We start from the raw sequence: 23,532 nt of genomic DNA, 5'->3' as shown, positions 1-23,532 counted from the left end.
TTTGTTTTGTGGAGTGATAGATGGATCGGTGATAGCATGGAGAGATTATGTATGTTGACAAACTGAGACAATCCTTGTTACTCTCCCATGGCAATAGAGGAGATGGGAGGTGTGGAGATCATTAATCTTTATTGTACACTAACCACACACAGTGCTCAATATACATAAATGGTCTAATTGGAGCTCAGAAGAGGAAGGGATTACTGCAGTATGAGGAAGTCAGTGAATTAGCATCACATGGCAAATATAAAGTTGTCAAGGTAGGAAACTTTGATTGTTTCCTTGCAACCTAGAAGGAAGTAAGGTGCCAGCTTTGGGCCTTGCTGCCTGGGTCTTAGATGGCAAACTCCTAGGAGGAAAGGGACAGAACACCTCTGTGAGAAAGGGCAGGAGTGGCCCCTACCTGACCACCACTTGGCACAATAGCCTCATGCCAATCACTCAGCTGAGAACCTGGCTTGGGGAGAATAAATGGAGAGAGATAAGCAGGGCCAAGGGAAGCACCAGGGCTCTTGCTCTGCAGAGCCAGGCTGGGTAGCTTCCAGCGTCACATTGTCCTTTCTTCTCGGCTGGGAGCCAGAGAGCCTCTGCACAAGGGCAGTTAAGTCTAGACTTTATTCTCTTTTCTTCCTTCATCTCACCCCTCCCTTTCTTTGCAAAGTCTTCCTGATCTTTACTCCTCCAACAGGTTCCCTCCTCCTTACTCCCACCTCCCAACTTCAAGAAACACTCTGATTGCCAGGGTGGGTCAATGGTTAACACTCAGGCAGCTTTATATAAGCCTGCCCCAGGCCACCTGCGGCTGGGCTGCCTCTGGTCCTTCAGTTCTGTGGTTTCCAGAGGCGGAGACTCTGGCAGTCCTGGTCAGGCCACACCATGGCCACTTGCTGGCAGGGCCTGTGGGCCTATCGTTCCTATCTGATTATCTTCTTCCTGCCCATTTTCCTGCTGCCTCTGCCACTCCTGGTCCCCACCAAGGTAAGCACTTGTTGTTCCAGGCACAGGTAACTGCTAGGGTAGCAGGGAAGGGACTATCTAGGTCAAGGTGGGACATCCTTAGAACTATCCCCTTCCTCCTGCCCTTCCTTCCTTACGCCTTCAACCTTGGAAGGGAGGCTACAATATTCTAGTCATTAGGGCAGCCAAGGGAGGAGGTGCTAGTCCTGGTGCCCAGCAGTGGATGCCCTGTGTGAATTACTCAGATGCATTTGGAAATTTGCTACTTCGAATGCAAAGCCAGTTCCACAAAGGAGATGCAAAAGGGGTAGATGGAGTTCATCTTCTTACCATGTCTAGCCGTAGACAGGACTCCAAGCAGCCTGGACAAGACTCAGTGTTAGCAGGGACAGGGAGGGGGAAGGAGGAGGTCGGTAGCCAGGTTTGGACAAGAAGAGGAAGGAAAGGAACAGAAAGCTGGCCTCAGGCCACCTGTGTCTTCAAGAATGTAAGCAGAAAGAGATGCTCACCTGTGATTGCAGGAGCCTGTCTTGTTGGGGGTGGGTGGGAGAGTCTTGTAGAGGGGGGCGCAGTGGGAAATGAAAAAAAAGGACCCTCTGCAACAAACACAACCAGGGCACAGGGGCTCTGCTTCCTCTCTCACATCCCGGAGAAATTATTCCTTGGGGGGGGGGGGTCATTCATCTGTTTCTTCACCACCTGATCCTTTGTATGTATCTATGCCCCATCTTGTGGGGACAAAGCTGTCCGATTTGCAGACAGAGAAAGCGAGAGCAAGTTATTTACTCAGGGGTTGGTTTCAGGGCCCTTGATTCTTATACTCTTTTAGGTTTCTCTGTAACAAAAAGAATATAAAATTGAGAGCGTGAAATTATCCTGAGGCTTTGGGAAGGGTGATCAGGAAGGGAGTCTAAGATTATAGCTATCTCTGGCAAAAACCTACTGCAATGTGGGTAGAGCTTGGGGGTGGGGTCTGATCCCCAAAGTTGAAACAAAGTTGTATCCCTGTCCACCTCCCCCAGAACTGCTCATTGAGCCTTTATTTTTTTCTTTTATTCTTTCTTTTTTTTTTACAGATAGGGGAAATAAAGGAAAGCATTTTTGTTCATGGTGTTCCCAAAGGGTGAAAGTCTGTAATCATAGTGACATAGTAGCTAGTTCACTGACAACTGGTGACTGATAAAGAGGCCTGGCTGATCTTTCATTTTTAATTCTTAAAGTTGTTACTATAAAGGTGATATACTGAGGGGTTACAGTTACGTAAGTCAGGTAATGAGTACATTTCTTTTTAGACAATGTCATCCCTTCCCTCTCTCTCTCTCCCAGGCCTGGCTGATCATTAAAATGGCCTTCACCTCTGAAAAAAGCTTTGACACTTCTGCAAAGGGAAGCTATTAGACACGTTTTTGGTTGTTTTTTGTTTTGTTTGTGTTCGGTCTGTTGTGGGGCTGCCTGAGTGTTACCCATGAGCTTTTTCATTCACAGCTACCCCATTACTCTACCACTTTGAGCCACAGCTCTACTTTTGTTTTTCTGGTTGGTTAATTGGAGATAAGAGTCTCACGGGTTTTTCTGTCTGGGCTGGCATTGAACCATGATCTTCAGATCTCAGCCTCCTGAGTAGCTAGGATTACAGGCACCAGTGCCCAGTTAGGTTTTGTGGGGGGTTTTTTGGTTGTTGTTTTGGTTTGTGTTTTTTTGACAGGCTGGTGGCAAATGCACAGCAGGGTGAGAAGCTGGTGCTCTGGTGGAAGTACACGGTGCTAGGAGCTCCAGCCTTCACCCTGCTATGGTCTTGCTGCCTGCTTCTGGAATACAGACACTGCCTGCCTCATCCTGACTCCATGAGCTGTCCCAAGAGACCAGCTCCCCTGAAGGGCCCCTAGCTACACATCCCATTACTCTTGCCATGATGCTCTCTCTCCTGTGTGACCAGTTTTTGCCTCCCTACTTCACTGTCCTGTCAGCATATAACACATCACATCCCAGTACCTCTGAGCTTCAAGCTGGGTGCTGGTGGCTTCTGCCTGTCAGTCTCAAGAGACTGAGATCTGAGGCTCATGGTTTAAAGCCAACCCAGGGAAGGAAAAATTGTGAGACTCTTATCCTCAATTAGCCACAGAAAAAGCTAGAAGTGGAGCTGTGTGTGACTTCGGTAGTACATGCCAGCCTTGAGAAAACAAAAAACAAAAAACAAACAAGAGTGCAAGGCCCTGAGTTCAAGCCCCAGTATCAGCATATGCGTGTATGCACGCACACGCACACACACACGCGCTCACACACGACTGCTCATCTTAAACTAATAAGATAATTCCTTCTAGATACTCCCTGGTTTCTTTCATGATTGCCTGACAGCAAGCTGCAAAGAGGTTGCTTTGCCTTCTTAGTCAGCACTGTGCTCAGTTTCAAATCCCATCAGCTTTGCCTGGCCATCCTCACCTTCTCAGTCCCGCAGCAGCACGGCTGTCGCAAGCTGTCTTCTCTCTTGACTTCGGTGACACTTTCTGGTTGTCCTCCTACCTCTTCTGGATCTTCCTCCCGCTGCCTCTGGAAGTTGTATTTCCCAGGGGGTTGTCAGCCCCACCCACCTCCACCTCAGGTGAGCTTGTGCAGTCTCCTGTTTGAAAAAGCATCTCCGTGCCCACAGTCCCCAAACTGTAATGCTAATCCTAACCTCTACACTTCTATTATCCAAATAACCATGGACACCTCCTCCATTTGAATATTTTCTTTGTCAACAGCCTACACTTCTAACCATTCAAATCAAAGCCCTGATTGCCATCTCTAGCAGACTCTTCCCACGGTCTGGCTGAGAAATGCTTTCACCAGCTACTTGTGGTGCTAGCCAAAAACTCAGGTCATTCAGGGTGGCTCACTTTCCTTCCCCTCCACAGACACCAGCAGGTCCCATACACCTACTGTCCCCAACACCACAAATGCCCCTGACTCACAGTGGGATTACAACCCAATCTACTCACCCTAAGCCAAAACTACATTGTAAGTAAAAAAAAAAAAAAAAAAAAAAAAAAAAAAATACATTTAAGACTGGATACTGGTGCCTCATGCCTGTAATCCTAGCTATTCAGGAGGCTGGGATCTGAAGATCACTGTACAAAGCCAGTCCAGGCAGGAAAGCCCATGAGATTCTTTTTTTTTAAACTGTATTTTTTTTTCTTTTTTGGTACTGGGGATCGAACCCAGGACGTTGCACTTGCTAGGCAAGCGCTTTGCCACTGAGCTACATCCCAGCCCAAGAATTTATTTATTTATTTATTTATTTTTGGCCAGTCCTGGGGCTTGGACTCAGGGCCTGAGCACTGTCCCTGGCTTCTTTTTGCTCAAGACTAGCACTCTGCCACATGAGCCACAGCGCCACTTCTGGCCATTTTCTGTATATGTGGTGCTGGGGAATTGAACCCAGGGCCTCATGTATACGAGACAAGCACTCTTGCCACTAGGCCATATCCCCAGCCCTTCCATGAGATTCTTATCTCCGACTAACCAACAAAAAACCAGAAATGGAGGTATGACTTAAGTGGCAGAGCACCAATCTTGAGTGAAAAAGCTATAGGACAATGCCCAGGCCCTGAGTTCAAGCCCTAGGACCAGCACAAAAGAAACAGAGAAGAAGGGAGGGAAGAAGGGAAGAAGAGAGACGGAGGAAAGGAATGAAAACAAAAGGAAGGAAAGACAGGAGGGAGGGAGGGAATCCTCAGATGAACAATCATAAATCAAAGACATCTGAATGGAACCAGTCCCCATCTGGAGACTATTTTGTCATTTGTCACCTGTCCCTCCTCTTCCCAGACTATTCTCCACCCAACAGGTAGAATAATTATGTCAAAACCTAAGATCATGCCAGGCACTGGTGGCTCACACCTGTAATCCTAGCTACTCAGAAGGCAGAGATCTGAGGATTGCGGTTCAAAGCCAACCCAGACAGGAAGGTGCATAAGATTCTTATCTCCAATTAGCCACCAGAAAACTGGTAGTAATGCTGTGGCTCAAAGTGTTGGTGTGCTTGCCTTGAGCAAAAAAAGGGCTCAGGAACAGTGCCCAGTCCTTGAGTTCAAGCCCCACAACTGACCAAAAAAAAACAAACAAAAAAACAAACAGGGTTATGTCACTACCCTGTTTATTAAGCCCACACTGCCTTCCCACACATTCCTTTCCCATTGAACTTAGAATTCAAGAGGCCTTGCCTCTATTGACCCCTGAAGCCCCTCCCCTACATTCTATCTCTGGTCACTCTTCTGCAGCCTCTCCAACCTTCTTGCTGCTCCTGTGGCTGCTCAGCCCTGCTGGACTGCCCTTCTCCATGCCTTCCTGCTCCTCTAGTTTCAGCTTAATCCACCTCAGAAAGCCTTCTCGGACCCCTATAGTTGCTTTCTTACACACTCCTGTTATTTTTATTTGTAGAGCTTTCACTGTCTGAAAGCATAGTATTTATTTAATTACTTATCTATACATATAGATACATATAGTTATAAATAATATTTATTTACTTATTCTTAGACTCCTTGAGAGCAAGGGTTTTATTTTGCTCTATGCAGAATCCCAGGGCCTGGCTTATGGTGGACACTCAGAAAATGTTTGTTGAATGAATACAGAAAGTAATGAAGAGCTAGGCGCTGCGGCTTACATCTGTAATCCTAGTTACTCAGGAAGCTGAGGTCTAAGGATTGCAGTTCAAAGCCAGGCCAGGCAGAAAATTCCTTGAGGCTCTTATCTCCAAATTAAGCACAAAAATAGTCAGAAGTAGAGCTGTAGCTCAAGTAGTAAACTGCTAGACTTGAGCAAAAGAAGCTCAGGGACAGCACCTAGCCCCAGAGGAAAAGCCCCAGGACTGGGGAAAAAAAGAAGGAATGAAGAAATTCAAGCCAAGCAGACCTTTCCCTGAATTTCCATACTTCGCTGCTGTGGAATCAATTCCCAACTTAGTGCCACGGCCCTGGCTCTCAACTTGGGAAGGAAGAATGTCTCAGACAAGGCTGAGATTTATGTCCATAATCATGGTTAACATTCATTGAGTATATTTATGTGTTTGGATTTAGGCCAAGCACTTGAAAGGATTAGCTCACTTATGTCTCACAAAAGCCTCTGTGTTCCAACGCTATTACTACTTCAGTCTCCATTTCACAGGCATGCAAACTGAGGCTCCAAGTAATGAAGTAATTTGCTTACAGTTCCATCTAGGGGGAAAAATGTCTAGACTGGAGCCCGGTCTAGGTGTTTCTCTGCTTGAGGCTGGCCAGGGAAGCTGGTCAGCCCTCTCTTAAGCCTCCTTCCTTCATACCGATCCAACTACCTTCCACCATCCACCCTTCCATCCTGGATATCTGTGGTGTGTGTGCTGTGGGTCAAGGGCCTTTGAGATGAATTACTGATGCCATATCCTCAGGCTAGTGATGGTTCTGAGGAGGAGCTAAGTGTTTAGGTCACACAGATACAACAAAAAAGGTACAGCACTCAGAGGAAGGACTATTTTCCCCCCAACAGAAGTCAAGGGGAAGATCTCAAGCAGGTAGTCTTGAAGACCGAGACTGAACAGTCAGAGGCATAAGCAGGCAGAAGGAAAGATGCAGGGCTGGAAATAGCAAGGCACAAGGTAGCAATAGCAACAGGTGCCTTGCCACACTGGTCCCCTCTGAGAGTTCCAGCCAATAGGGGATAATAAGGCCTGAAGCTTTCTTTCTCCTTGCTTTCCCAAGGAGCCTGAAACCCCAGGCAAGTGTTTTCAGGCCAGCCACATTATAGCCTGTCATTCCTTCATTTTCTGATGGGCCCAGCACTCAGTACAGTAAGGCAGGTCCATTTAGTTGTATTACAGGAAAGATTTGAGTAGCTGGTGGTGTTTCTGCAAGAAGAGACAGGGAGACACACCAAAAGCATACGCTGTTCAGCCATGGGTGAAATATAGTAGGTGTGGCCGTGACCTGGGGGAAGTTGCCCTCAGCACCAGGCTGAGGACAGGCCTCCTAAGGAGAGGACAGTTACCCTAGGACTTGACTGACAGGAAAGAGCCGGTCAGGCCCAGCTCTGGATGAAGAGCTGTCCAGGCAGAACACGCAGCAGGTGCAAAGGGCCAAGCACAGGGGTGAGCTTAGCAATGTGAAGGGATAAACAAAGCCAGGGTGGCTTCAAGGGTCTAAATGAGGACAGGAGTACTTAACATCAAGTTCAGAAATGAGGGGAGAAGTTGGGCAATGTTGGACCATTTGTAAAACATAGTCTCCTCATGGCACAATGCTGAGCAACACAGAGTTTGGTTAAAATCATTACGGTATTTATTTATTTTTTTATGCCTGCACTTGGGCTTGACCTAAGGGTGTTGTGTTTGTGCTTGGCCTTTACTTTCAAGGCTGGCACGCTACACCTCCATTTCTGACTCTTTGCTGGTTAATCGGAGATTAAAAGTCTCACACAGTTGTTGTTGTTTTTGAGCGGGGCGGGGGCCGCTGGGCTGGCTTTGAATCTCGATCCTCAGGTCTTAGCCTCCTCCTGAGTAGCTAGGACTACTATGGTGTTTATAGTAAGGTGGCAGGGTTTCTTAATCTAGTTTGTCTGCACTGCTAAAATGTATGCTAGGTATCTTTATGCAAGCTATTCCTGAAGCCCAGAGGCAGAGAACAGCTCAGGTAATTCATTGAAGACTGTACAAGGAGTTTGGACCCTCTATCTTTTGAGATTTCCCGGTTCTCAGTTGAGAAAGCCAAGTCCAGAGAACAAAATATTGATGTTGGAGCCAGATAAATATCACTTCAAATCTCCTCTGGAGCATGCTTAATGGGTGACATGACAGCCTCTCTAAGCCCTCTGATCTCTAGGAGCTGATAGGAAGATGGAGTGAGAACAACAGACACAGTGTGCCCAACTCCCAGGCTCTGTAGGCACCAGCTTGTTTTGCCTTCTGCTTTGTCTGAATATCAGGTCCCTGGAGGGCACAGAGTGGCCTCAAGCCCTCTGAAGGCCTCACTTCTCTGTAACTCTGTGCTTCTCATTGGGGTGGGGGTGGGGTTCTGATTTTCCTTCCTGTGGAGGAAGATCTACTCACTACCCCGAAGTGGTGAACTGTGATCCATGAATGTCCCTGGAGGACAGGGGGTGGGCACAGATTTCCTAACCTCTGAGTCAGCCGGAATGGGATTCCAAGGAGCCAGCCTCCAAGACCAAGAAGATCCCTGGAGTAGAGAGGTAGTTACCCCTAACTTGGACTGGACTTCGTTCCTAGATTATAAATCCTCTCTGCTTATCAGCCTCTCCCAGAGATGGGAAGGAATAAGAAAGTAAGGTGGAATCTTCAGCAGCCATTTCTGGACACAATCCAGCAGTAAAGCCCAGGGCAGCTGGCAGGATGGCCTTGGCAGGAGAGTATGAAAACGCTTGCGCTTGCCACACTGAGGCTTGCTTTGCCTTTGCTCTTTAGTGGGCACAGCAGACCTGGCTCTGGCCCAAACGGTAATGTCAGGACTCTTTCCCCCACTTTTGTTTTCTCTGACACTCAGAGAGCCGTTTTCTCAGCCTAGCACTCTTACAGTGCCAGCTACTCAGGAAACTGAGGTGTGAGAATTACTTAAGCCCGAGAGTTCAAGGCCACCCTGAGTACATAGTCAGACCTGTTCTAAAAATAAAAAAGCAAAGGGAAGAAGGTTGAGGCACCAGTGGCTCACTCCTATAATCATAGCTATTCAGGAGGCTGAGATCTGAGGATTGCTATTCAAAGCCAGCCCAGGCAGGAAAATGTGAGGCTCTTATCTTCACTTAACCATCAAAAAGGCTAGAAGTAGACCTATTGCTTAAGTGGTAGGGCACCAACTCTGAGAGGAAAAAAATGAGCTAAGGGACAACACTCTTAGTACCTGTACTTAGTTCAAGCCTAGGTACAGGTACCCCCCCCCCCCAAAAAAAAGGTTGGGAATGCAAGGCACCCATCATCCCCATTGAGCCTCTTGAAGTAGAAGATGATATAACATGGTTGTTTGTTTACCATAAGGAGTGGAAATAAATGGAGGTCACTCAAGTGAGAGTCAGAAAACCACAGGAAGAGTGGACAGCCGTGACCTATGGTTAACAGAGTCTCAGAGGCAGACAGGAGCTGAGAAGGCTTTTGAGTGGAGCAATGGATGGCTTCAGGAGTGCCCCCATTGGAGGCCCTTGGCCTGGAGCTGGTGGGCCAAGTAGAAGTGACCAATATCTGACTGGCTGTGGAAGCATATTTGGCTTTTGTTTGTTTTGGTCAGTTGTGGGGCTTAACCTCAGAGCCCTGGTGCTGTCCTTGAGCTTCTTTGTGCTCCAGGCTAGCACTCTATCACTTGAGCCATAGCACCACTTCTGGTTTTTGAGTGGTTAATTGGAGATAAGGCTTTTTTGCTCGGACTGGCTTTGAACCTTGATCCTCAGATCTCAGCCTCCTTAGTAGCTATGATTACAGGCGCGAGCCACTGGCACCTGGCTTGTAGTTGGCTTTTTGGGGTTGGTCTCACACTGGAGAAGACAGTGGTAAGCAACCCAAGGGAAGTGACAGTCTGAACAAATCCTGATTGTTTAAGGGGACTGTGCAGAACTTTTGTCTTTGACTCCTGAGCTGGTTTCTGGACTGCCCATTGTCTCTTTTATGTATTCAGTCCACAAAGGTACTAGATATTTGACATCTAAATATTATTCCTATCATCTCCCCCTGTATTTTTCGTTAGTTTTTCTTTCTTTCTCTCTTTTCTTTTTGTGCTGGCTCTGACTTGAACTCAGGGCCTCAAAGTTTTGTTTGGCTTTTTTTTTTTTTTGGTTGTAGGGTATCTTCAGGCTGTTAAAAGGGTCATTAAACCAAAACCAGTGTAGAAACTCTGAAATTACAAAATTTTCCTAAGTAACCCTTGTGTACATTTCATGTGTACGTGTGTGTATGTGTGTGCACATGTGCACACACCCGTCGATCCCATGGCTTGAACTCAAGGCCTGGGCACTATCCCTGAGCTTTTTTTGCTCAAGGCTAGTGCTCTACCTCTTGAGCCACAGCTCTACTTCTGGCATATTATGGCAGGTGATTGAAGATAAGAGTCTCTGACTTTCCTTCCAGGCCTGGCATTGAACCCAAATCCTCAGATTTTGGTCTCCTGAGTAGCTAGGATTACAGACAGGAGCCACCAGTGCCTGGCTGCACACATAATTTTTAAGTCCCACGGTAGCATCTGTGGGTAGTGTTTGTTGGTTGGCTGGTTGGTGCTAAGGAGAGATCCCAGGCCCTCCTCACATACCAGATACACATTCTTCCATGAAGCTTCACCTTCAGCCCAGCATAATCATTTAATACATTACCACCATGACCACACCACTCTCTGCCAACCCTTCAAAGGCCTCTCACTCTCCCCTCTGTCTTTTCAATAAAGTTCTTGAGCCTTCCTCGAAGCAGACAAGATTCTTTCCAAGTATACACAGCTCCAGAAACACATGTCGGATCTTTTCCGCCTCATTGTGTCCCCTCTGTGCCTCCTCCCTCATTTCAGCCCCTACTGCCTGCCAACTGAACTCCTATTCACCCCTCAGCACCCCCTAAGAATCTCCTTACTGATGTAAGGAGCTTAAGGGAAGTTCCCTTCTCCTCTAGGCTCCCACTCTTCTGGTCTTGCCTTTGCTATGTGCTTGGCAGTCTGACACACAGAGAACCACTCTGCCTTGAGTCCCAGAAACACACTTCCAATTGCATCCCCCTATTGCAGGGACAAAGGGGTGGGGGCAGTGGCCTGCTGTCCTCCATTCTGTATCTCCACCCTCCCTGGGTTAACCTTCAAACACCAGGATGAATGAGCTGCAATGCCTGTGTGGCTGTGGGAGGTATGCTGTTACCTGCCAGCCACAGGCTGTACTGTACCCAGACTGAATAAAGGCCCTGACGCCTACAGGCCTTGACCTTGTCCACTTCCTGCCAGTTACTCATTTTCCAGAGTCTGTGCTGGCTCCTCCTCAGGGCAAGTACTCTATCACTTGAGCTACAGTTCTATTTCAGTTTTTGTTTGTTTGTTTGTTTTGCTGGTTAATTTAAGGCAAGAGTCGCATGGAGGGGCTGGGGATATGGCCTAGTGGCAAGAGTGCTTGCCTTGTATACATGAGGCCTTGGGTTCAATTCCCCAGCACCACATATACAGAAATCGGCCAGAAGTGGCGCTGTGGCTCAAGTGGCAGAGTGCCAGCCTTGAGCAAAAAAAGCCAGGGACAGTGCTCAGGCCCTGAGTCCAAGCCCCAGGACTGGCCAAAAAAAAAAAAAAAAAAAAGAGCCTCATGGATTTTTTTTTAAATTTTATTTTGCTTAGCCTTGCTTCAAACCACAACCCACAGATCTCAGATCCTAAGTCACTAGGGTTACAGGTGTGGCCATCTCCCTGGCTGGCACCCAGGTTTTCTGATTCCTGATGTCCATTTCCCATTGTGAAAGATACAAGTTGCCAGCCTTAAGGTTTGGAAGTCCTGTGAGGGCTGATTTTTTTCTGTCCAGTGCCTACTTTGAGGCAAGCACTTTTACCACTAGGCCATATTCCCAGCCCCCAGTGCCTACTTTGAAAGGCAGCCCACCCTCCCAGGTCCTATGGGTCTGCTCACACAGACACTGAGACCCCCTGAGGGCAGAGCTGGGCCTCCTTATATGTCTTCCCAGGGCCTACATCCCTTCACTCATTTATTCAGGGAGTTGGGTATATAGGGAAGATGCCAGGCTCAATGGGCATCCTAGACACTCAGAAGACAGATCCAGAGGATTGTAGTTAAAAGCCAGTCTAAGCTAAAAAGCTCATGAGAGTCCATCTCCAAAATAGCCCAAAAGCCAGGTGGTGGCGTGATTCAAGTGGTAGAACACCAGTCAAGAAAGCAAGGTGAGCAAAGGCAAGGCCCTGAGTTCAAACCCCAATATCTCACTAAAAAGGAAGAAGAAAGAAAGCAGTAGCAGGGGCTGGGGATATGGCCTAGTGGCAAGAGTGCTTGCCCCGTATACATGAGGCCCTGGGTTCAATTCCCCAGCACCACATATATAGAAAATGGCCAGAAGTGGCGCTGTGACTCAAGTGGCAGAGTGCTAGCCTTGAGCAAAAATAAGCCAGGGACAGTGTTCAGGCCCTGAGTCCAAGGCCCAGGACTGGCCAAAAAAAGAAAAAAAAGAAAGCAGTAGCAGCTGCTACTGCTACCAGGCTCCTGTTGGGAAAGTCAGAAACACATGTGAATTCTGCTTCCTGGAGAAGATTGCTACTCATCGTTTAGTCCATCAAACTAAATGCAAAATGCAGACTTTACTGAGTGCTTTGTAGAGGAGATACAGAAACTCAGAGTGTGAAAAATGGGGATTTCACCTCACTGAAAAAGGAATGTTTGAGCTGAGTTCTCAACAAACCATAAACAGTAAATAGGCAAGGCAGGCAGGAAAAAGAATCCAGAGAGAAGGAAATATGTACTCGGGGCATGAAGAAACTGCACAGGTGGGGGTGGGGGGTTGGCACACAGCGTGTTCTCTACATGCACGAGGCCCTAGGTTTCATCCAGAGCCAGAACTGGAAAACAAAAGCATCAAAACAAACAAAAGGAGAGCAGGAGAACAGCATGATGTACCTGCTGAGGACCAGAGTTGGCCAGGGAGCAGGAAGAAGTAGTGACAGACAAAAGAACCATAGCAGCTAGGAGAAAACACTGAACTCTGAGAGTGGCCACTGTACATGATGGTCCAGGTTCTGCCCTGCACAACTCCAATGAGTGAATGGCACCCCAGCCTTGTGTATGGCCAGTGTAGTGGGCCCAGGCCAGGTCAACAAGGCAAAGCTAGGCCTCCTCCCCCCCCCCCCCCGCCTCCCTGTTCGTTTCTGTCCTTCTCAAATATTGCTTTGAAATGCACAAAAAGGCATGCAGAATTGCAGAGGAAACCAATTGTTTTGAAATATAAGCATCAAAATATGAAAAAAAAACCCACACATTGCAATTCAGAAGGTCTGAGGATGTGGCTCAATGGTAAAAGCAGCTGCCTAGCAATTCAGAAATAGATACACTTCCACATTAGTGTGTTAGAAACATTAAGCATTAGGGTCTGGGTGTGGTGGTGCACACCTGTAATCCCAACTATATAGCAGACAAAGATAAAAGGATCGAGGTCCAAGGCCATCGTGGGCAAAAGCAGGAGACCATATCTGAAAAAAAAATAAAGCAAAAAAGGTTGTGGGTGTAGTTTAAGTAGTAGAGGACTTACCTAGCAAGCATAAATAGCGTGCGCACGCGCGCGCACACACACACACACACACACACACACCACAACAAAAGAAAACAGTGCTATAATAACTAACTCCAAAGTAGTTGATAAGTGTAAACATGTTGAAATTTATACTCTAAGAAAATAGCAATAACTGATCTGGGCAAGTATCCAATATCTGATAGTTATAATCAAATGTTCAGGATAGAGCTAGGTGTGGTAGTGCCAACCTGTAGTGTCAGCTATTTGAGATGCTAAGGCGAGGATCCCTTTGAATTTAGGGACCTGAGGCTAACTTGGGTAACCATAGAAATCTGTAACAAAGCCGGCGCCAGTGGCTCATGACTAATCCTAGCTACCTAGAAGGCTGAGATCTGAGAATGGCGATTCAAAGCCAGCCTGGGGCAGGAAAGTCCATGAGACTCTTTTCTTTTTTTTTTTTTTTTTTTTTTTTTTTTGCCAGTCCTGGGCCTTGGACTCAGGGCCTGAGCACTGTCTCTGGCTTCTTTTTGCTCAAGGCTAACACTCTGCCACTTGAGTTACAGAGCTACTTCTGGCCATTTTCTGTATATGTGTATATGTGCTGGGGAATGAACCCAGGGCTTCAAGTATACGAGGCAAGTGCTCTTGCCACTAGGCCATATCCCCAGCCCTCCATGAGACTCTTATCTCACCGACAACTCAAAAAGTCAGAAGTGGTGCTGTGGCTCAAGTTGTAGAGCACTAGCCTTGAACACAAAGAGGCCCAGGAACAGTGCCCAGGCCTTGTGTTCAAGTCCCAGGACTGGCAAAAAGAAAGAAAAGAAGGAAGGAAGGACGGAAGGAAGGGAGGGAGGAGGGAGGGAGGGAGGGAGGGAGGGGAGGGGAGGGAGGGAGAGGAGGAAGGGACAAGTCATTTACAATACTGGTAACAATGTAGATAGATCTGCCTCAGTTTAGGATGAGATTATGTACCAATAACGCATCACAAATTGATGACATCCTGAATTGAAAAGGCATTTATTTAGTGCACGTAACCTGTCTGAGACATCATAGCTTTGCTTTGCCTACCTTAAACACACTCAAAACAAAACCACTGGTGGCAAATTGTCAAATGCAAAGCCTATTTCTCAATAAAGCATAAAATATCTCATGGCAATGGAAATGAAGCAGAATGGCCAATGTGTAGTCAGCATAGCAGATGGTTATTGTATATAAGAGTTTCTCCTGAGTGCTTATCAATTGTGTAACACTTTAATTAATGTTGAAAAATCATATACTGAATCATTTCCAAGCCAGGGACAATCTGTACTCCTATTTGGTCAAGTCTATATTAATAACCTTAGTTACATGTTAATGAATAGATGAAGTAGTTTTCCCAACCAATTTCATGTATCCTCAGAATTTTCCAATTCTGCTCCCCCTGCTAAAACAAAACAAAACAAACTTATGATCCAGCCAAGTGTGCTTGTGATCTCAGCACTCTTAAGGAGGATCATGAGTTTAAGGTCAACTTGGGCTACATAGCAGAACTTACGTCTCAAAAAAAGGAAAAAAAAGGGAAAAGTCAATGAAAAGAAACCATGATTGAAGAACAGGTCAGCAAGTTATGCTACAGCCTGACAGACTGCCAGGAGGTAGATGGAAACCACAGGCCCAAGCCCCCAGGGTCAGAGGAAGCTGTGAACTTTGAGACAGGTTTGGAATTTGATCCAGAGACATATATGGAAAGGGACTGGGCATAGCTGTAAAGGGGGAGAAGGATGAGGAAAGGAAGGAAGGAGGGAAGGAGGGAAGGAAGGAAGGAAGGAAGGAAGGAAGGAAGGAAGGAAGGAAGGAAGGAAGGAAGGAAGGAAGGAAGGAAGGAAGGACCTAACCAATTGTAATCTTAGCTACTTAGGAGAGTAGGAGTCTGAGATCTAAGGATCAAGGTTCGAAGCCAGCCAGAGCAGATCAACCTGAGAAGCTCTCACCTCCAATTAGCAGCAAAAGGTTGGAAGTGGAGGTGTGGCTCAAGTGATAGAGCATCATCCTTGAGCAGAGAAAGTTAAGTAGGCTCTACAGACACCAGTGGCTCATGCCTGTAATCCTAGCAACTCTGAGATCTGAAGACCTAGGTTTGAAGCCAGCTTGAACAGGAAAGTCTGTGAGATCCTTATTTCCAATTAACCACCAAAAAGCCAGAAGTGCCATTGTGGCTCAAATGATAGAGTGCTATCCTTGAACAAAAAACCTCAGGAACAGCATCCAGGCCCTGAGTTCAAGCCCTAGTACCAGCATTTTGTTTTGTTTTGTTTTGTTTTTTGCCAGTCCTGGGGCTTGGACTCAGGGCCTGAGTACTGTCCCTGGCTTCCTTTATGTTCAGAGCTAGCACTCTACCACTTGAACTGCAGCACCACTTCTGGCTTTTTCTGTTTATGTGGTGCTGAGGAATCGCACCCAGGGCTTCATGTATGCAAGGCGAGCACTCTACCACTAAGCCATATTCCCAGCCTCCAGCATTTTTTTTTTAAGCGCAGTGTCTTGACAGATCCAGGCAACAGGAAGTAACAGGCCATGAGAAAATTCAGAGCCTGAGAACTTCCTCCCGACTACACATGTCACTGGAAACCTGTGGTTGAGGGCACACCCTCAATGAGGACTGAGTTCAAGGTGGAAGGTAAAAGCTGGGACCCAAAAAGTCAGATTGCCTGGCATCTTCACTTATTATTTGTGACTTTGAGACACGTACGTAATTTATTTGCACTTATGAAATGTAAGTGTAAAGCATGAGAAGCAGAGGTGGCAACTCCTCCTCCCTCTCCTCCTCCTCCTCCTCCTCCTCCTCCTCCTCCTCCTCCTCCTCCTCCTCCTCCTCCTCCTCCTCCTCCTCCTCCTCCTCTTCCTCCTCCTCCTTCTGTGCTAGTCCTGGGGCTTGAGTTCACGGCCTGGGCACTGTCCCTGTGCTTTTCACATTCAGGGCTAGCTCTTTACCACAGCTCCACTTCCAGTTTTCTGGTAGTTCATTGGAGATGAGAGTCTCATGGACTTTCCTGCCCAAGCTGGCTTTCAACTGTGATCCTTAGATCTCAGCCTCGTGAATAGCTAGGATGACAGATGTGAGTCACTAGCCCCTGGTTCAGTTCAATCTTCTTGAATCAGTACAGTGATCATTTAAACCAGGTCCCCTCCTCTGTCTGGCCAGAGGAATGTAGGTGGGGAATGCCAGTGTCCAGAAGGTCTGGCATGCCCTTAGCCCAAGTGGTGAGTAAGCAACGGGACATGAAGTCCCTGTAGATGAGAAAGTAGGTAAAGGAACACCAGCATCAGCAGAATCCAGCTAAGGGAGGAAGGGCTGGATTTTTGGACGAGGGCCCAGGGGGCCCCAACCCTGGACTGGATGAGTTCAAATCCAGGTTGAGAAGGAGCACAAGTGTAATGGCAAAGAAAGCTTTCTGTCAGACCAACTGAGCTCTACTGTGTGTGTGTGTGTGTGTGTGTGTGTGTGTGTGTGTGTGTGTGTGTGTACTGTACAATCCAGGGACACCCTCCTATCCACTGCCAGGCCAGGCTCTCAGGAAGTCCTTGCAGTTGTGCAATCCAGCTGCCCTTCCTGGCTGCCCATTTAGGTTTTGCCACACCCTAGTTCTCCGACCTCCAGCAAGCCGCTTAGTCTTGGGGGCACTTTCATAAAGTGGGACCACCACACCTACCTTAATAGCTCCTAAAAGTTGCTCAAGGAATGGTAATTTCTCTGCCTCTCCCAAGGACTCACTTTAGGGTACTAAAAGGTTTAGTGCTATGGGGTGAGCCCAAGCTACACCTAGTAAAGGGAAGGACCGGGCAATTGGACAGGTATGAGGGGAGGGGCCCCAGCACGTGGCCCAACTAATCCCTGCCTGCTGCCTCTTCCTGTGACCCAGTAGACAGCACCCCTTCCTAGGCCGCCTCGGGCTAATGATTTCCCAGCCCTAGTGGAAACTTGGGCGAGGTAGTGGACCCCTGACATCTGTAGCTGTCTAGCTTTCCATTCCTGCCCCTGACTAGACTTAAGGTCAGACTTCTCTGGATTTCAGGGCCTCATGAGAGTAAAAAGGGGGTTTCTGGTATCCCTACAATTACCCTACAATTCCCAGCACTAAGTAGAGATGGGGGAAATTGTTTAGTCTGTCCATGTAAAAGGCATCTGTAGGAATTGTGTCACACAACAGTGGCACCAGAATTACCAGGAATGGTGATTCTCCACCTTCCCAAAACTTTCTAGAGATTCAGTCCACTCATGCATTCATTCAAGCAGGATTTTCTCTGAAGCTTGCTAGGTCCTGGGCTCTAAGGATCTACATACCACTGAACTGTCTCTGTCCTCCTGGAACCCACCTCCTAGAGAGAAAACATATTTAGCAGTTATATTAATAATTCTGTGTGTGTGTGTCTGTGTCTGTGTCTGTGCTGGTCCTGGGGCTTGAACTCAGGGCCTGGATGCTGTCACTGAGCTTTTATGCTCAAGACTAGCCCTCTACTGCTTGAGCCACAGCTCATTTTTGGTGGTAAATAAGAGATGAAAGTCTCAGGGAAAGATCTCAGCCTCCTAAGTAGCTAAGATTACAGGCATGAGCCACTGGCATCCAGCTATAATGTGTGTGTGTGTGTGTGTGTGTGTGTGTGTGTGTGTGTTGGTTTTTTTTTCCTGGTCCTGGGGCTTGAACTCAAGGCCTAGGCACTCACTGTTCCTGAGCTTCTTTTGCTCAAACTCAAGGCCTAGGCACTGTTCCTGAGCTTCTTTTGCTCAGGAAGAGTGCTCTACCACTTGACCACAGCATCACTTCTGGCTTTTTAAAGTAGTTTATTGGAGATTAGAGTCTCATGGTCTTTCCTGCTTGGGCTGGCTCTGAACTGCAATCCTCAGATCTCTGCCTCCTGAGGAGCTAGGATTTCAGGAGTGAGCCACCAGCGCCAGGCTCTAATGTTTATTTTTATAAGCTGTGACAAAAGCCAAGCGGCAGACAGGAGTCCCACTTGGTTCCTCTGGCAGCCCTCATCTTATCTCAGAGTCCTCACCCAAGGCTCTCTCCCTGTAAGACCCGGGAGCTAGAAGGGGCTTGAGTGTGACTGGGTTCCAAGGTCAAAGCCAAGGTGGTTGAGTGCTTTGCTTTGTTTCATCTTTTGATTTTGAGATGGGACCTTGGGCTTGGGGACGGGTGACACAGACTCTCCAGGCTTTTACAAGTAGCCTGGTTTTTCTCTTGGGGCTGGACAAGACTCTGGAACATGCCTGCTTCATCCAATAGCTCTCCTGCTTCTCTCTCTCTCTCACCACCCGCCCCCCCATGTAGGAAGCCAACTGTGCCTACACCATCATCCTCATGGCCCTCTTCTGGTGCACCGAGGCTCTGCCCCTGGCTGTCACGGCCCTCCTCCCCATCATCATGTTCCCACTCATGGGCATCATGGAAGCCTCTGAGGTGAGCCCTGCCCCATCCACAGGATCAGGGCCTCCTGATGCGGGTGGGATGGGGGTGGGGAGTGGGGGGGGTTGGGGGTTGCATGTCTTCAGAGGGTCCCTGGGGACCAAGAAGCCTCATCGTAGACAAGGTGCATGGAAGAGGGGTCCCTGCCTTGAGAGACCCAGCTGGAAAACAGAGGACAAGCCCTCTAGAGATGTGGCTGTGGAAGGGTTCATTCAAGGGCAGTGTTTCTCCTTATCATGGAAAGGAAGGTTCTGGGTACCAGAGAAGGCCCTTAGAAGCCAGCTGATTAAACAGCTGGGGGAGGGGGGAGTGTTGGCTCGCACCTGTAACCTACACCTTTAACCTTGTGCTCAGGAGGCCGAGGCAGGAGGATTGAGTTCAAGGCCAGCCTGTCTGGTGGGGTGTGTGTGTGTGTGTGTGTGTGTGTGTGTGTGTGTGTGTGTGTCTCTTGAACTTAGGGTCTAGGCACTGTTGCTAGCTTTTTCAATCACAGTTAGTGCTCTATCATTTGAAGCACAGTTCCACTTCCAATTGTTGTTGAGCTTTGTTTTTTGTTTGTTTGTTTGCTAGGTAATTAGATATGAAAGTCTCCTTCTCAGGCTGGGATATAGCTTGGTGGCAAAGCGCTTGCCTAGCAAGTGCAATGTCCTGGGTTCAATCCCCAGTACCAAAAGAAAAAAGAAGAAAAGAAAAGAAAAGACAAAAACACTACAGTTAAAAAAAGAAAGGAAGTCTCTTTCTCAAGCTGGCTTCAAACCTCAAATCTCAGTTTCCTGAGTAGTTAGTATGGCAGGCAGGAACCACTGGCACCCAGTGTCCAATTTTTTAATTAAAAAATTATAACAATTGTTATGAAGTCATTCCTTGGTGTCCCTAGAAATCCCCCTCCCTTGGCTAGCAACATCCCAAGCTGCTCCAGTCCCTTATAGAAACTGGCACAGTGCTTTCATATAACCTATGCACAACTCCTTACTCTTTAAGTCACCTCTAGATTGCTTATACCTAATATAACGTATCATTGTTATATTTTGTGTAAGGAATGAAGATGGGGAGAGTCTGTATGTTCTGTGTAGATGTAATTTGCCCCCTGCCCCTGTAATTGTATCCTTGGAGGCAGATCCCATGGGCACACAGCCACAGATATGGAGGGAAGATGGGGGTACTTCTCATTCCATGAGTCAGCACCAGAGTCACCTTGAGGGGTGGGTAAAACACAGGTAGCTACTAGATCTAACCCTTGGGTTTTGGACTCAGTAGCTCTAGGGTAGACTTCAGAATTTCATTCCTTTTTATTTATTTGTTTTTCTCAGAAAGTGTCTCACTAGGGGGTTCATGCTCTTCTCAAACTTGAGATCCTCCTGCCTCAACCTCCTGAGTGCTGGGATTACAAGTTGTTACTACCATACCTGGACAAGCATTTCATTTCTACAGGCCTAGGAACCATATTTAGGGAAACATTGCTCTGTTTTCTAGAAAGAGCGGGGACTTGTCTACTCTCAGAACCTGGCTTGAAGTCTGAATGAAATCAAGCTTAAATATCTCCCTTATCCATCTTGAGGGGAGAAAGAAGGAGCTTAGGAAGAACAGATGGAGCAAGGGGTTCGGGGCATGGCTCAGGTAATGGCGTACCAGCCAATGAGCAAAAGTGTCAGATACTGAGTTGATTCTCAGACAAAACAAAACACAAAAAGAATAGGGATCCAAGCACTGGTGGCTCACATCTATAATCTTAGTCCTAGCTAGGCAGGAGGCTGAGATCTGGGCATCAAGGTTTGAATTCAGCCTGGGCAGGCAAATCTGAGAGACTCTTATCTCCATCTTTCTGTAGAAAGCTGAAAGTATGGTTGGTGCCCACCCAAGGACATGGCCTTTCACTTTGCCAGGGGACCCGTGCTGAAAGCCTTACTCAGGAAATTGAGATCTGAGAATTGATGTTCAAAGGCAGCTTGGGCAGGAAAGCCCATGAGACTCTTATCTGCAATTAATCATCAAAAATGCCATAAATAGAGCTGTGCTCAAGTAGTAGAGCACCAGCCTGAGTGGAAAAAGTAAGAGACAGCACCCAGGCCCTGAGTTCAAGCCCAAGTACACAAAGAGAGAGAGAGACAGACAGACAGACAGACAGACACAGACAGAGAAAGAGACAGAGAGAGACAGAGAGAAAGACAGAGAGAGAGGAGCATGTGGGAAACCCCAGTGGCCTTTCCTGCATCTCAGACCTGTTCCTGCCCCCCAGGTCTGCATAGAGTACTTCAAGGACACCAACATCCTGTTCTTCGGGGGCTGCTGGTGGCCATCACAGTGGAGCACTGGAACCTGCACAAACGCATTGCTCTCCAGGTGCTCCTCATCATCGGGGTGCGGCCTGCCCTGTGAGTCCCCACAAACCAGCACAAGGAAACCTGGGGTCATGTGGTACTTGGGGCTACCTCTGGTCCCCGAAGGGTAACTAGAATGCCAGTGTGTCTATGTATCTGTTCCCTAGGCTGATACTGGGCTTCATGTTGGTCACGGCCTTCCTGTCCATGTGGATCAGCAACACAGCCACCACTGCCATGATGGTACCCATTGCGCATGCAGTCCTGGAGCAGCTGCACACAACGAAGAATGACATCGAGGAGGGCAGTGACAATCCCACGTTCGAACTCCAGGAATCAAGTCCCCAAAAGGAGGTGACCAAGCTTGTAAGAGATGAGCCAGACCCGGCCCCAATCTCTCCATTCTTGGGGAAGACCTCGTCAGCTACCTGTTCTCAATGGCAGTCACCCTGGAGCCTCTGGGAAGAGAAGAGGGAGCAAGAGGCATTGTAGGAGATCTACTTATTCTGAATTGCCTGGAACTTCCTGGCTTTATTTTTTGTTGTTTAATTAATTTATTATGATCATTATCATTTTTATTGCTGGTCCTGGGGCTTGAACTCAGAGCCTGGGCGTTGTCTCTAAGCTTCGTTGTTCAAGGCTTGTGCCAAGACTTGAACCATAGTGCCACTCCTAGCTTTTTCTTAGTAGTTTATTGGAGATAAGAGTCTCAAGGATTTTTCTGCCTGGGCTGGCTTCAAACTGTGATCCTTACATCTCAGCTCCTGAGTAGCTAGGATTACAGACATGAGCTACCAGGGCCCGGCTTGTTTTTTAAATTGATTTATTTATTGTCAAAGAAAGGTTATAGTTTAATATGTAAGGCAGTGAGTACATTTTTCAATCAAATTTGTTACCTCCTCCCTCATTTTTCTCCCACCTTCCCCCCTCTCCAGCTCCTGCCCCCTGCTTATTTTTTGTTATTTAATTTAACTTTGTGCCCATATTGGAACTTGAACTCTGAGCCAGGGCACAATCCCTTAGCTTCGTGACTCAAGGCTGGCAATCTACCACAAGTCACAGCTCCACAGCTGGCTTTTGGCTGGCTAATTGGTAATAAGAGTCCCACAGAGTCTCCTGTTCAGGCTGGCTCAGAATCTTGAATCTCAGATCTCAGCCTCTTGAGTAGCTAGGATTACAGGCATGCCAGCTTTCCTGGTTTTAAAATGCCAAGACCCACGAGCTGGGGATGTAGATTCAAAACCCTGTGTTCAATCTCCATCATAAATAATATGAAAATAAAACAACACAACTTATGTGTTAGGAATTCCCCCCAGCCCTGGGCCATCCAAGAAGCTTGGTCACTCTAGTAAGAATAGAGTGGGAGTCCGGATAGACAGCCAGGACTAGCTTCCATCCTTCCTGCCTGGTTTAGATAATCCTCTTCTCCTCTATGTTGCTCAGTTTCCCTCTTTCAAGACAGACTAGATCAGGTTATGATGGCTGAGAGTACTCCCAGCCTGAGGCTCCAGCCCCACAAGGATCTGGGGTTCAGCCATGCTCCTCTATCCCTTGTTCCCAGATAATGGCGAGGTCACACCGGCTCCCTTGGAGCAGAAGTCTCAGAAGAACCAGGAGCAGATCCGCTTCACCCAGGGCATGAGCCTGTGTGTCTGCTACTCAGCCAGCATCGGAGGCATCGCCACACTGACTGGCACCACCCCCAATCTGGTGCTTCAAGGCCAGGTGGACTCGTGAGTGGCAGAACGTGTCGGGGAACGTGACATGGGTGGGAAGGGGTGCCTGCATTCTCCCTGGGAGGCGAATGGGGTTGGCCAATTGCCAAGGCAAGGCCACACAATAGCCTATGTCCCTTCAGGCTCTTCCCCAAAAACCCCAAAGTGGTGAACTTTGCCTCCTGGTTCGGCTTTGCCTTTCCCACCATGGTCATCTTGCTGCTGCTGGCGTGGCTGTGGCTGCAGGTTCTCTTCCTGGGTTTCAAGTAAGTGCTGGAATGGAAAAGAGCAGCCTAGGTCCCTCCCAGCTCAGACCACTGGTTGGGTCCAGATGTGGAAGGCAACCATGCCCATGAGCAGGCCTCTTCTTCTTGAGGCCTGTCAGCGCACTTGGCCTCCCATTTCAGGGAATTAACGGATGGAGATAATTACCCCCCAATCAGCAGATTGAGTCTCACGGAGGGATCCTAACTAGATTTGCCAGTGCTGGGAATAAAGTGTGTGCCTACTGTTACCCAGGCTAAGACCCTTCCCATAATGCTCCAGGGTCCTCAGCTAAGTGCTAAGCACTGTACTTTAAATATGGTCAGTCCTAGAAGCATGCCTGGCCCTGTGCTAGGCACCAAGAATACTAGCTGTCAGGTGTCAGACCAAGTTCCTGTCCTTGTAGTTTGCCAAATGATAGCTGATGAATAGTGGGGGCGAGGGCAATGGGAAGTACAGAGGATGGAGGGGCACAGGACAGAGGGGATTCTAGAAGCCTTTTGCAGGAGATAATGTCTGAGCTAATCCGTGTGTGTGTGTGTGTGTGTGTGTGTGTGTGTGTGTGTGTGTTGGCTTAAACTTAGGGCCTCATGCTTTCTCTTTGCTTTTCTGCTCAAGGCTGGTGCTCTATCACTTGA

At 47.7% G+C, this 23,532-nt stretch overlaps 1 protein-coding gene across 1 annotated transcript in view; it reads left to right on the top strand.

Moving 5' to 3' along the window:
- The first annotated feature begins 806 nt into the window (after window positions 1-806).
- Window positions 807-23,532, top strand: part of Slc13a2 (solute carrier family 13 member 2) — a 28,303-nt gene continuing 5,577 nt past the window's right edge. The window contains 7 exon segments of the mRNA XM_048365716.1: window positions 807-978; window positions 18,463-18,591; window positions 20,834-20,879; window positions 20,882-20,969; window positions 21,083-21,282; window positions 22,477-22,648; window positions 22,774-22,896. Coding sequence (XP_048221673.1) covers window positions 877-978; window positions 18,463-18,591; window positions 20,834-20,879; window positions 20,882-20,969; window positions 21,083-21,282; window positions 22,477-22,648; window positions 22,774-22,896 — 860 coding nt within the window. The 5' untranslated portion in view covers window positions 807-876.

This window comes from Perognathus longimembris, chromosome 17 (assembly GCF_023159225.1).
Source record: "Perognathus longimembris pacificus isolate PPM17 chromosome 17, ASM2315922v1, whole genome shotgun sequence".
NCBI lineage: Eukaryota > Metazoa > Chordata > Mammalia > Rodentia > Heteromyidae > Perognathus > Perognathus longimembris.
The sequence above is the reverse complement of the archived record's forward strand: the minus strand, read 5'-3'. Positions and strand labels throughout refer to the sequence as shown.